Here is a 13,912-nt window from a genome sequence, read left to right as displayed (position 1 = left end):
AAGAGTACGGTTTGCATGTGCGGAAGGTCCCAGATTAAATCTCCCCACCCCGGTACTCCAGGAAGCAGGTGCTGGGTAAGCCCTTGGCATGGAACCTTCGAGAGCTGCAGCCACTCACAGCCAACAATTCTGAGGCAGACGTACCAATGATCTCGCTTAGGATCAATGCTCCCTCTAAGCTGTGGAGTCATGTGAGCAAAAATTGTGAGCAGGTGATTTGGCCGCTGCATAAATTAGTCTGCTCTGGAGCCATCCTTCCTGAGCGAAGACAAAATGTGTGAGCCGGAGGCTAAAAAACTGTGAGCTAGCTCATACTAACTCAGCTTAGAGGGAACACTGCTTAGGATAATGTTGCATATGTACACTGTGGCTCAGTGGTAGAGCACCTGCCTGGCATGCAAAAGGTCCCAGGTTCAATCCCTGGCATCTCCGGGAAGCCGCTGTCAGCCTAAATAGACAACACTGACCTTGAAGGACCAATGGTCTGATTCAGTATAAATGTGGTTTTCACATTTTACTGACCTTTGGTCCCGGTCACACGGGCAGGAAAATGCGGGGGGGAAACGTGGCTGTTAGCCCCGGGGCTAAAAACCATGCGGTTGCTTGATCAGACCTACCGATCGAGGTCCCGTGGAGGTCCCGTGGTAGGGGGGAGGTGCCAATCACTCCACTGTCCTGCGGCGCGGCAAAAAAGCGGGGCGCGGGCAAACGGGTTGGTTGGTGTTTTATTTAAACTCAAATGTGCGCATGCTCCCTTGGGTGCGTGTGTGCATCCATGCAGACTTTGAAAAAAAACACCTTTTTCCGAGGGGACGTGGGCGGGCGCCGGAACTACCTCCGGAAACGCGACCAGACGCCCGCCCTTGCCCCGAGTGTTCAGGAAACTAGAACCGCCGAGGTACTAGTTTTTTACTGCGCGTCTTCGGCGGGAAGCCTCGGTTGCGCCACGGGAGCCCGACGCTTCCCAGATGTGCCGGTGAGATCACGCCCGGAAACTCTGCCTATCTTCCGTCCCTCTAGCGTGCCTAATGCTCCGTGTGACCGCAGCCTTTGTTAGGTTCTGAATTTTAGTGTTAAGGTTCAGTTTCTTGCCCTTTTTCTGTCCCTGCCTGATTCAGTATAAGGCAGCTTTGTGTGTTCACACCTTACCCTTAGAGCAGGTTCAGTATTGTTTTCCAAACCTTGCCCCTGACCGACAAGCAAGATATTCCCCATCTGATTCTAAAACCTTTGGGAATCTTGGCTTGGGTTTAAAGTCAGCACCAAACCAGATGGCAATGCAATGTGCGGTGTGGGCACAAACTGGCATCAGCATGCCCACTCCCCAGGCCAATCCAAAGGAGAGGCACACCCTTCAAAGTATACAGAAGATGCACGGGCTCCGAAAGGTATAACTTTGCTCAGGATAAATGATCCACAGCTGAACGGTGTGGTACTGTGCTGCAGTCTCACCCAAACAATACAACAGAGCTGTATTTGAATTCTTGACAAATTGCCTAATAATCTACCTGCCAATAAACTGTACTTTGCCAAATCTCCTTAACCAGCAGTGCTTTCAGCACAGGGAAATTATTGGGTTGGCTGGAGAAAATTGATTTTTATTTAAAGATTTGCAACCGAACGTCACACCGTGGGCTCTTCAGCTGTCTCTTGGCCTCATTGAATTTCTCATCTGAGCACTCCATAATGCATTGAAGCAAGGAGAGATTCCCCCCCCCCAACTTCTGATAATTAAAAAACTGCCTAGAAAGGTAATCCAGAATTTAATAGCAGCTGCCTGTCTTGTCATCACGCAGCAATGGGAGAAACCAGAACCCCCATCCGAGCGTGACTGGATTCAGAAAGTTTGGGATCCTATACTTATTAACAAGTTGTCACAGTGTGGGTCAAAGAGCTCTGACAATCTTTCCTCCCAAAAATATAAGTGGCAGCTTGTTTCTTTAATTTGGAAGGACTGGAGCGCTTTTCAGACTATTCTAAAAAAAAAGAACTTGCACTAAAGTGTTGCGATAACACATGGGTGAAAATTATTTAACCATCTCTAATTTGTTAGTTCTTAAGTAAAAGCCAGACTTAAAAAAGTTTTAATCAAATCAATGGCCCTGGTTTGCATGAATTCCTTGGCCAAATAATCTTGGCCAACCAGTAGTGGCATCATTCATCATGTTTGGGGTAGACTGTGTCCTCTTATTTTTAACAGGTGAGAAGGATAGGAAATGATGCAGGGACTATGAACCCATGGCTAAATATCAGAGCAGCTAATCTGAAAAGAAGAAGAAGAAGAAGAAGAAGAAGAAGAAGAAGAAGAAGAAGAAGAAGAAGAAGAAGAAGAAGAAGAAGAAGAAGAAGAAGAAGAAGAAGAAGAAGAAGAAGGAAGAAGAAGAAGAAGAAGAAGAAAGAAGAAGAAGAAGAAAGAAGAAGAGGAGGAGAAGGAGGAGATTGGATTTATACCCCACCCTTCACTACCCAAAGACACCCTGTGAGGTATGTGGGGCTAAGAGAGCTCTGACAGAAACTGCTCTTTTTCAAGAACAGCCGTGTCAGAACTATGGCTTGCCCAAGGTCATCCAGCATCTGCGAGTGGAGGAGTGGGGAATCAAACCCGGTTCTCCCAGATTAGAGTCCGCGCACTTAACCACTACACCAAACTGGCTCCAAAGGGGGAGAAAGTATGTGTGCAGTCCCTTCCGAGACAGTATTGAGGGAAAACAGGTCTCCCTTTGCATCCCTTCAGTTATTTTTCCTTAAAATGATGGTGGTGCCTATTGAGACATTTCTCCTCAGGTCAGGGCACACCCTGCATGTGGGCCCCAACTCACCAGCTGAAGGCTCATAGATTAAATCAGGATTTTTACATTTTAACTGTAGCTGCCGAAGTCCATCCAAGTAAAAGAAGTTCCTCAACAGAAATTCAAATCTGCATTTTTCTGAATGTTTGCCTAAGCTCCCCAGGTCATAGCATGTGTTTGCACTCAACCACAATCCAGGAGCCAAGGCAGCTTATTGTTCAAAGTTTGCACTGGCTCCTTAATGTCCTCTGGGCACAATCCATCATGCGGATTGTGACATGCAAAGCCCTTGAGTCCTGTCTCAGAGATCACTTTCTCTCTCCTTTGTCCTATCACAACCTCCAAGGTAAACTTTCCTTGCTTGATGCCAAGTTCAAACAGCAGCATTCCCAGTGACTGAGCCACAAGCTGGCAACTCCACACTTCCCCCCCACATCCTTCGAGCACACGAAAGCTCTGAATAAGCATTCACCTCCGCAGCCCCGTAGCTAAGGACATTTTAGGGAGGGGGCGCCTGCTAATCCAATCAGAGGTTCCAGGGCAAGGGCTGCAGCAGCCACAGCCTCCGGGTCCAGCTCCCCCCCCCCCAAGGAGCCCCAGTGCCTCTTCCCGTGGCACAGCACCAGGGACAGCCTCTGAAATCACTGCCCTTGTTCTCCTGTCGCTGACAGGCAATCAGGGGGAGTTGGGGTAGGGGTGCCAAGGCTCAGGAAGGGGGCCCATAAAAACTGCTAGGGGGCCAGGCCCCGTGGGCCCCGCGTTAGCTATGGGCCTGCCTCCGAGAAGCAGAAGTCTGAGATTATATAGAGGACCAGGTGAACCTCCACATTATTCTCCAGGGCCCACGGAGATCGGCCTGCACTCCTCTAAACACTCCCCAGAGGGAGCCATCAGAGAAGAAAGAAGAAGCGCGTCCGAAGTACTCACTGTCCACTATGGTCCTACGTCCTGTTCCATCATCATTGATCTGTTGGATGTTGCCAAAATGAATGTCGCTGTAGAAGATGCGGTTGCTGCCCTTGCTGCCATAGCGGTAGTCAAAAGCCAAAGCGATGACGTTTTTCATGTGGTCGCTGTCTTCAAACGGCTTGATGGGCGCGTTGAGGTTGTTCTCGTCGGACAAGTGGATGCTCTTGAGGATGGTACGCTCCGAGTACAGCAGGTAGCCGTCGTACTCACGGCAGCTCACGCCGTCCTCAGCGAGCATGCCGTGGGCGCATGCGCACGTCCGTTGTTCCCCTCCCCGGAACAGGCACAATTGCTGACAGCCACCGTTGTTCTGAGCGCATACATTGGTACCTAGAGAAGCAACACAGAAAAATAAAATCAGGGCTATGGTGCTTTGTAGTCTGATCTGAAGGGTACGGCTAGCCCGGGGGAGTGAAGCCGCTACCTCAGTCTGTTCCACTTGTACTATCATTGCCTCGTACCTCAATGGGCGCGTTCAGACGGGCCACTTGAGCCGGTATACATGCCGATTAGAAACGGACTATTTACGCGTGATCACACAGCCAACATCTGTCTCCCGTCCCCAACCCCCTTTAAACTGGAGTATTTTGCTACCAGGTCCCCAAGTGGTGTTTTCCTGCTGCTCTGGTTCTAGCTGCATTTCCCCCCTGTGTGATCGCTCCCCCGCCGGCATAGAGCCACTTCCTGTTTCCCGCTCGAAAGCTGCCTGAGGCTTCCGCTTTTCGCCATTTTTTTTTTTTTAAATTTAAGCGTCGGCAATATGAGCTTGGGCGGAACTTCGCCCCGGCGTTAATAAAACCAAAGTTTAAACAGTGCCTAGTTTTGCTGTATAGATGAGTTCAGGATCTCAGGGAGGCCAGTTTCGGAGTAAAAGTGTAAAGGGGAGTGTTCCTTTAACATTTAAAGGGAAGCGTCACAGCAGTTGGGTTGAAGGGGAAATCGCTGTTCTGCGCACGCGTGAAAATTTCAATACTAAAGATGGCTGCCCGTGCGCGTGCCCAAACTGAGAGGAAAAAACCCTGCGTGGACGGCGGGGAACGATGTGGCTGCACAGCGATACGGAACAAGGAGGTGAGTGTGATCGCGATTCTTTCAGGTTAAAAAAAAGCACATTGGACCGGAGGAATTTACACTGCTCCCGGCACGCCATCTGACCGCACCCAATAGATAACAAACGCCTTTTGTCGATTTGCTAGTTAGATTTTCCAGTGAATTCAAACAAGGGAAGCCATCAATTTGTGAAATTAGTTGTGCACGATGGATTGTTGGTAATTTTCGGCTAGGAGGAGCTTTTGTTACAGATCAAGAGATTCCAAATCTTGATACCGTTTTTAAATCAAAGGTATTTACAGCTCCATCTAGATTCATTCAATAGTCAAACATAGAGTGCTTTAAATATTTCGTGGACCACCCGAATTCTATGTGATGTGATTACATAAACACTCATGGATACAAATATGACTATTCTGAAACACCACATTTGCTAGTTAGATTTTCCAGTGAATTCAAACAAGGGAAGCCATCAATTTGTGAAATTAGTTGTGCACGATGGATTGTTGGTAATTTTCGGCTAGGAGGAGCTTTTGTTACAGATCAAGAGATTCCAAATCTTGATACCGTTTTTAAATCAAAGGTATTTAGACCTCCATCTAGATTCATTAGAGCTCCATCTAGATTCATTAAATAGTCAAACCTAGAGTGCTTTAAATATTTCATGGACCACCCAAATTCTATGTGATGTGATTACATCATGGATACAAATATGACTATTTTGAAACACCACGGGTTATTATTAGTCCTTCCTTCATGGTTAGTTAACAGTTTATTAATGCTCTTTATAATGTGCTGTTGTTGTTGTTGTTATTATTATTATTATCATCTATGAATATTGCTAATAAATAGTGTTAAAAATAAAATAAACATCAGGTCGGACTGCGTTGTCTTGAACAGAGCATTTTACTAGGATGCCTGCAAATATCTATATTTCAATAGTATCTGTATTAAATCTATATTATATATTACAAATTATCTGTCTTCCTGCCTGCCTGCCTATCCCATCTTACAAGCGTCTCAGTAAAGAAACGGTCTTTTAAATAAATAAGGCTTGAAACAGTAAGGATACTGAGAAAATTCTTATTTCCAAGTTCTCCTCTTGGCTCTCATTTCATCTTTGGTTCCCCCGCCTTAAAACAAAAAATTGGCTTATTCATGGTAGAATGTTGATTTTTGATCTGGGTGGTGTCTGTACAAGGGCTAAATTTTCTTTAAAATCACAAGTGCCCCCTGCCTCCTTTCATTTTCTATGTTTAATGAACATAATGGTGAGAAGACACATGCCGGGAGATGGACAGAGGGAATGCGACTGTTGATTCTACCAGACCTTTGGGCAGCTTTTGATACCACTGATAACGGTATCCTTCTTGCCCATCTTGCCCTGGGAGGCACCATTCTGTGGTGGTTCTGGCCCTGCCCGGAGAGTGCATTCCAGAAGGTGGCGCTGGGGGACTGCTGCACAGCCCCTTGGCCCGTGGGGTCCGCAGGGTTCCATCTTATCCTCATGCTCTTTCACATCTACATGAAACTGACAGGCGAGGCCATCCGGAAATCTGGGCTGCGTTGTCCTCAATATGTGGACAACACTCAGCTCTATCTCACACTTTTGGTCAGTCCCAAGGAGACTGCAGACAGTCTGAACCAGTGTCTGGAGGCAGTTTTGGAACTGAAGCTTAATCCTGACATAATGCAAGTGCTACTGGTGTGGTGAAGGTCTGACCAAAGACTTAAGGTGTCACCTGTTCTGAATGGGGTTGCACTTACCTTGAAGGAACAGGTCCATTGTTTTGGTGGGCTCGGAGACCCAGGCCTACTGATGGATAAGCAGGTGGCAGCTGTAGCCAGGAGTGCCTTTTACCAGCTTTGGGTTGGTCACACAGGCAGGAAAATGCATGGGGGGGGAGCGTGGCTGTTTGCCCCGGAGCAAAATAATGTGCGGCTGCGCGATCAGACGTCCCATCGAGGTCCCGTGGTTAGGGGGGAGGTGCCGATCACAGGGCAATCCTGCGGCGCAGCAAAGAAGCAACCTCTCTAGCAAAAGGCTCCGTGGGTTTAACCCCTTCCAGGGCTGCAGAGGAATGCAAACTGTGTCCTCCATCTGGTCCCCTCCAGGAAGAGCTTCAGACAGGCCACCCTCCCACCACGCCCCCCCTGCACCTCCCCCTCTGCCGCCCGGTGCAGAGAGTTCCTCTCGATCAGCCCGAGCCAGGAGTGGGGGGGGTACGGAAAAGAGGAGGGGGCTGTGTTGTTTGTTTTTAAACGAAGTGTGCACATGTGCCGTTGGGTGCTTGTGCGCATCCCGTGGAGACTTGGGGGGGGGGAAACCTTTTCGCGACGGGACATGGACAGGCGCCGGATGCCACGACCTACCACCAGAATCGCGATCAGGCGCCCGCCCTTACCCCACGGTTTCTGGAAACTAGTACCTCGGAGGTACTAGTTTTTTAGCCCGCATCTTCGCCGGGAAGCCTCGGGTTCGCCATGGGAACTCTACGCTTCCCAGATGTGGCGCTGTGATCACGCCCGGAAAATCCGCCTATCTTCTGTCTCTGTAGCGTGGCTAATGCTCCGTGTGACCGCAGCCTTGATTGGACAAGCCAACCGTCGCCTTTCCTGGGCAGACGAAATCTGGCCACTGTGGTTGGTTACATCAAGTTTAGATTACTGCAATGCATTCTGTGTGGAAGTGCCCTTGAAAAGTCTTCAGAAATTCTGATGCAGAATGCTGCAGCCAGGATACTGACTGGAGTGGTTGTAGAAGGCACCTGTAGAAGGCCCTGCGATGTTGATCTAAGGATGCCAGGGGGGTCATATTGGGAGAGGCAGTCCCACTAGCTAGCCTTGGGGGACCTATGAGAGCATAAATGTGGGGTATAAGTTTTGTAAATAAGAAGATGAGTCCATTCTTCACGCACCCTTCTGCCTGGCTCTGTTGAACACCTTGATGTCTTTCAGCTGCACTCCGATTCCTGTGCGCAGAGAGACAATTTCGGAAGCGTTGTCCTTGCTGCCCCTCTTAATGGATCCATTTGCATGAGTCCTAGAGAGAGGGGCACAGACCAGTGTGTGAGCATGAACCGTACCACAAACAGCTGACACATCTGCCAGTTGGCTGAAGGCAAACGGGCAGCAAGAAAGTGAGACACAAACCTTCCACACGTGTGCAACCTTAACAGTGCATGAGCTAAAACATGCACCCTACTTTGCACATGTATATCACAGATCATCCAATCACACATTTTCTCCCTTGATTAATTCATCTAAAATTACACACACGGGCATATTTACAAACATATGTACAAATTTGCAGTGCTTCAGACTTGTTGTCAGTGTTCATAAAGGTGCCCGTATTCAGATGACACTGTAAACATTCATACTATCAGTGTACAATGAAAACATGTTTCATTTATGCATGTGATTATCGCTATACAGCAAACATGCATTTGTTTTGTCTGTTCACACGATGGTTGCCAGGCTCCAGGTGGTGGCCAGAGATTTCCTGGAATTACAACTGATCTCCAGACTACAGAGATCAGTTCCCCTGGAGAAAATGGCTGCTTTGGAAGGTGGACTCTATGGCATTAGACCCCACTGAAGTCCCTCCCCTCCTCAGGCTCCACCCCCCAAATCTCCAGGTGTTTCCCAACCCAGAGCTGGCAACCCAAGTTCACACATTTGTTCTTCCTAACTGTGCACTTTGATGTAAGCAAGTTCACTTCCATCCCTGCTTTGCCATGGGGGGAGCCCATATATTCCCAAGTGTTTTTGCTCAAGAGTTTCCCTCATGATTTCTCCCAGATGAAACTAGACCTTGTGTTTTCTTGGGGGTGGTGGGTTAGAAGCAGAAAGGGAGAAAGCAGCTTCACTGAGTAGCAACTTCCCTCTGTTTCAAATGAACTGCTGATGCACAACAGCATGTTAGGTCAGGGGACCCCCCAACTTTGGAGTTTTGATACAGAGTGGTGGACATAGCCACAAAAGGGCCACCACAGGAGGTGGAGCCAACCACAAAATGTCAGGGAGTGAAGATATGCCTAATAGTAACTCTTTAACACTTCGGGCAGAAGATTCGTTTAACAAGATGCCTTTTTTTAATCAACATACTGTTTTAAAGTATTTTCTTGCCTACGCACAGCTTGCCTTCAGTCATGAACATCCTTGTGCTGTTGTGACAGATGCTGCCATGGGATTAAAAAAAATAATCTGCACAGCCAATCAAATCTCCAATCTGCACAGCTGATCAGAAGCACTGCTGGGCAAAAGCCCCACCTGGCCCTGCCCACTTTCTAAAAACACTTGTCAGCAGGCACCAGGGCACCAGTGTTCCCTCTAAGCTGAGTTAGTGTGAGTTAACTCACAGTTTTTTAGCCTCCGGCTCACACATTTTTGCCTTAGATCAGGAAGGATGGCTCCAGAGCAAACTAATTTATGCAGCAGCCAAATCGCTCGCTCACAACTTCAATGCCAGTAGGCTCACAAAGTAGGATTTTTGCTCACAGGACTCCACAGTATAGAGGAAGCATTGCGGGGCACCCATGCTGGTAACCCCTAAGCTAGGCAGACAAACTGCACTGTTCAACATTGCAGTCTCTAGGATTTAGGAGAGAACTTCAGACGCAGATATGTAATTCTGCACACACTCAATCAGATGGGCTACTGCATACCCAGATTTACCTGATGTCCTCTTTTGCGTATATATGCACACGTTCACGTTTATGGTAACTTTTACATATACCATGAACATGTGCACAATGTGATTTCTAGCACAGGGCAAAATTCAAACATGCAACAGGCCCAATGGGTGCACAAAACACCCAGCCATGACGAGCGTTACGTATCTGCAGGAAAACAAACTGAGACATCTTTGCCCGTGCCAGTAAGCGACAGCCATTTTAGAACCTTACCTTTCTCCACTCTAGCGACTCCTACCCCCTGTAGCACTGAGATACACACCTGTCACTCCAGTAGATGTAATCCTCAAAGACCGACACCGAGAACATGTCCATGTTGTTAGAGGACAGGACAACTTCCCTGTTGTCACCAGTCTCCAGGTCGATGCGTTCAATCTTATCTGTCCGGGCGTCACACCAGTAAAGCTTCCCATCCTAAAGAAACACGCCATCCTGGTGAGTTACACAGGAATCTTAGGATGTGAAAGCATTTTGCCAATGTGGATTCAGACTGGATGCGGAGCTACCAGATGTGCAATCCAGGCGCATTCTCTCTGACTGCAAACTCAAATAGTTCCAAGAGAAGAGTACATGCGATCATACACCTGTGGCTATAACTCTAATCCTCCAGGCAACCACACCTTCTAGTTGGAACAGGCCTAACTAAGATAGTAGGGTTGCCAGCCTCCAGGTGGCAGCTGGAGATCTCCTGGGATTACAACTGATCTCCAGGCAACAGAGACTGGCTTACCTGGAGAAAATGACCACTCTGGAAGGTGGACTCTATGGCATTATACCCCACTGAAGTCCAAGCCCCTCCCCAACCCCTCCTTCCCCAAGCTCCACCCACAATTATCCTTTTCTCCCCTGCACCAGTGATTTTTAAGACTCCTGGACTGTGGCATTTGAACCATCTTTTATTTGGGGACTACATCTGAATCACAGAGGATTTGTCTGATGCACCTTAATTTATACCTAATATTCAGGCTGTATCAACACGGCTATTAATGGCGTTGGCTCTTTTTTTTAAGTGACTGTCTTTTAATGGATGTTGTTTTTAATAGATGTGTTTGAACAGTTTGGTTTTATTATCTTAGATGTAACCCACCTCATGCCTGGAGACGCAGCATATACATTTTCTAAACAAATAAACATTAGCCCTGATGGCTACATGGAGCTTCCATGTTCAGGACCGGTGTACCTCCGAACACTAGATTCGAGTCCGGGTATCTGACAGAGAGCTTTGACTTTTGAAAGCTTATAACCTGAAAATCTTGTTGCTCTGTAAGGTGCCACCAGACTAACATCTCACTGTTCTAAGGCAGACCAAGACGCCTACCCTCCTGAAACTGTCTCAGAATGCTGGTTGATTTGCGGAGTGACGGCAGGGAAAGGGCGCTATCTTCATGCCTAGGCCTCTGGGAAACAAGTGCACCTCTGGTCTGAGCCAGAATGGTTCTACCTTTTTATTTCTGGAATCAGATGCCTCGACAGTCCCACACATTTCACAGGCACTGGGGTCTTCACCCAGCACCAGCCTCTCCCTATCTTACCAAGCTGACAGAAGCAATTGTAGAATCAAAACAGACTGCAGATCAACCAGCGAAAGAATGCTCTCCCCCCCCCCACAACTTTATACAGGGCCATACCCTGCGTGCCTATCTGTGCCCTCCGTCACTCCATCTGGGTCACAAACTGGCGCTGTGCTGATGTTTTCAGCACAGAGTAACCGCAGAAACTGATACAAAGCCACAGTAATCAAGGTAATGAGAGCCTCAGCTTTTGTTCCCAAGTTTCTAGCTCTTAAGGCTACAAAAGCTGATTTCTATGAAGCAGGGGTGGCCTCACTGTGGCTCAGGAGCCACATGCGGCTCTTTTACACATACTGTGCGGCTTCCAACAGGGTAGCTGGGGAAGCGAACCTCCCCGATCGGTCTTCCCTTCCCCAGCCAGTGTTCCCCTCCCTGAGTAGGCTTGAAGTGTGGGGGGAGCAGAGAGAAAAAAGCAACTTTAACTTTAAATGCATTCTCAAAGCCCCCCCGCACCAGCCGGCTTGGAGAAGGCATTTGTTTCTTTGAATCCCTTCTCCAAGCCAAATCAGGGGGCAGGCTCGGAAAACACATTTAAAGTTAAAGTTGCTTTCTTTCCACCTCTTTCTCCCTTCCTCCACCCATCTATTTGCTTTCTTTCCATCTTTCTCTTTTTCTCTCTTCCTTTCTCTCCCTCCCCTATTTTCTTTCTTTCTTTCTCTCTTTCTCTCTTTCTTTCTTTCTTTCTTTCTTTCTTTCTTTCTTTCTTTCTTTCTTTCTTTCTCTCTCTCTCTCTGACAAATAAATGTCATTAACAAACAAATATCATTAGACAAAACATATCATATCCAAGACCACGGCCACACATCCCAGGAAATCTACAGCAACTAATATCATTAGCAATATCTGTTTTTAACTCCTCTTGTTTTTACTTTTGGCAGTCTCATTTAATGTTAATAGAATGCAAATTTGCATATTATTCAATAAAAACATGTGTGTGATATTTGTTCATGTCTTGCGGCTCTCAAACATCTGACATTTATTCTATGTGGCTCTTACGTTAAGCAAGTTTGGTCACCCCTGATATAAAGTGTCACAGCAGAATCTCTTGAGGCAACATTAGATTTGAAAATGTGTGGGCTACACCTGGAGAAATCTCCAAAGCTACAGGTAGCGCTTCCAGGGGACAGGTCTCCAAGTGTCCTACACCCCTCCTCACCTCTTCCCATAATCAGCAAGCACAGAATAAAACAGGCAAACAAAACCAGACATATGCAAACGTGCTTAATTTGCATAATTTATTCAAACCACAAAGTTATGCTGGTCTTTTGAGCTACTTTGGTTCACTGCCTATTTATTCATGTTAGCAGAGTCCTACTTGCCTGCTGCCACTGTGTGTGTGTGGGGGGGGAGGTGTAATGATGCAGGGACCATTCCTGTGTTGGTCCAAAGCACTGGCCTATGGTCCAAAGCACCGCCCCCCCCCCAGCAAAGTCTGAAGCCTTCCACTCAGCCCAAGGAGCCTTCTGCCAACATCAGTGGTTCAACAGCCACTTAAGCTGGAAGGACGTTCCTTAGGCTAGGAAGAACTTCCACCAGCCTAAGATATGGTTATCACTTACAAAGCCCTTCATGAATTTGGTCCATGTATCTACAGGACCACCTCTCCGGCTGTGTCCCCCCAATGACACCTCCATTCATCTTGAGCAGAGACCCCTAAAGGTGGTGATGAGGGCAAGAGACAATTAGGGGTGGTTTGTCATTGCCTGCCTCCATATACTGACCCTGCACTTCCTTGGTGGTCTCCCATCCAGAAACTAACCAAGGCCAACCCTGCTTAGCTTGTGAGATCTGACGAGATCGGGCTAGCCTGGGCCATCAAATGGGCAAGACTGACAAATGCATCCTCACCTTATGGAATGGCCTGCCTGAGGAGGTCAGGAAAGCTCCCACGCGTCTATTCTTCCAAAGAATGTGTGAAACAAATTTTGAAGAGATCCCCCCTCACCATAGCTGTTCTTACCCTTTTTCTGGGTGCACTGTGATGGCCCGTGGCTTGTCCAGCCCCTGTGAGATCACCACGTAGCGGAACGATCCGTTGAGCCTGGCTACCTCAATAACGTCAAAGCCCTGGTCTGTCCAGTAGATGTTTCCTGATGGTAAAAGGGTACGAGATGGTTACTCATCTCAAAAGCAGGCAAGCCACAGCTTGTGGACTACATCTGGCCTGTGGGAATTCTTCAACCATCCCCCCCTCAAACTGGATTTTCATTCACATTTTGAAACTAGATTTCCCAGCACGGGAGACAGAAATGCTGGGAAATGAGTGACAGAGGGTATGTGCCCAGTTCCTCACTTGCTTGCCACAAAGCATCAAAAACTGCAGTGGCCGCCCTGACCTGGATAGCCCAGGCAAGCCCAGTCTCGTCAGATCTCGGAATCTAAGCCGGGTCGACTCTGGCAAGTACTTGGATGGGAGACCTCCAAGGAATACCAGAGGCAGGAGGTGGGGGGCAGGCTTTATTCGGCCACCTCTCTGAATAGCATCCAAGCCCGCAGTAGGGGTCAGTCACGAGAGATTGCCATGACTTCCAGGTGCACACTCACTCTCATGCATGCACATGAAGCAAGGGCAGATGCCGAGGACAGAGACAGTGGCTCCTTGCCTAGATGAGTAGCAACCACGAACCTGCCTCGTTTCCTCCAGCAAGGAGTTTGTTAGGTTCCTGCATTTCTGGAGTGGCATCCAAACTTCCCCAGGAAGATATATTCTGATTTGTAAATTATATAGTAAAGGTAAAGGTAAAGGTTCCCTTGCTCGAAAGCCAGTCGAATCCGACTCTAGGGTTGCGGTGCTCATCTCCGTTTCAAAGCCGAAGAGCCAGCGCTGACCGAAGACGTT

General features: G+C 47.9%; 1 protein-coding gene across 1 annotated transcript in view; it reads right to left on the bottom strand.

The window, feature by feature from the left end:
• Positions 1-13,912, bottom strand: part of LRP1 (LDL receptor related protein 1) — a 491,602-nt gene that overhangs the window by 102,038 nt on the left and 375,652 nt on the right. Inside the window, exons 39-43 of the mRNA XM_015409543.1 lie at positions 13,034-13,163; positions 11,035-11,038; positions 9,765-9,916; positions 7,727-7,851; positions 3,717-4,088 (exon numbers count right to left, since the gene is read on the bottom strand). Of these exons, the coding sequence (XP_015265029.1) occupies positions 3,717-4,088; positions 7,727-7,851; positions 9,765-9,916; positions 11,035-11,038; positions 13,034-13,163 (783 nt within the window). The remainder of the gene's footprint in view (positions 1-3,716; positions 4,089-7,726; positions 7,852-9,764; positions 9,917-11,034; positions 11,039-13,033; positions 13,164-13,912) is intronic.

This window comes from Gekko japonicus, unplaced genomic scaffold, assembly GCF_001447785.1.
Source record: "Gekko japonicus isolate JY-2015 unplaced genomic scaffold, Gekko_japonicus_V1.1 scaffold1353, whole genome shotgun sequence".
Classification (NCBI taxonomy): Eukaryota; Metazoa; Chordata; class Lepidosauria; order Squamata; family Gekkonidae; genus Gekko; species Gekko japonicus.
The sequence above is the reverse complement of the archived record's forward strand: the minus strand, read 5'-3'. Positions and strand labels throughout refer to the sequence as shown.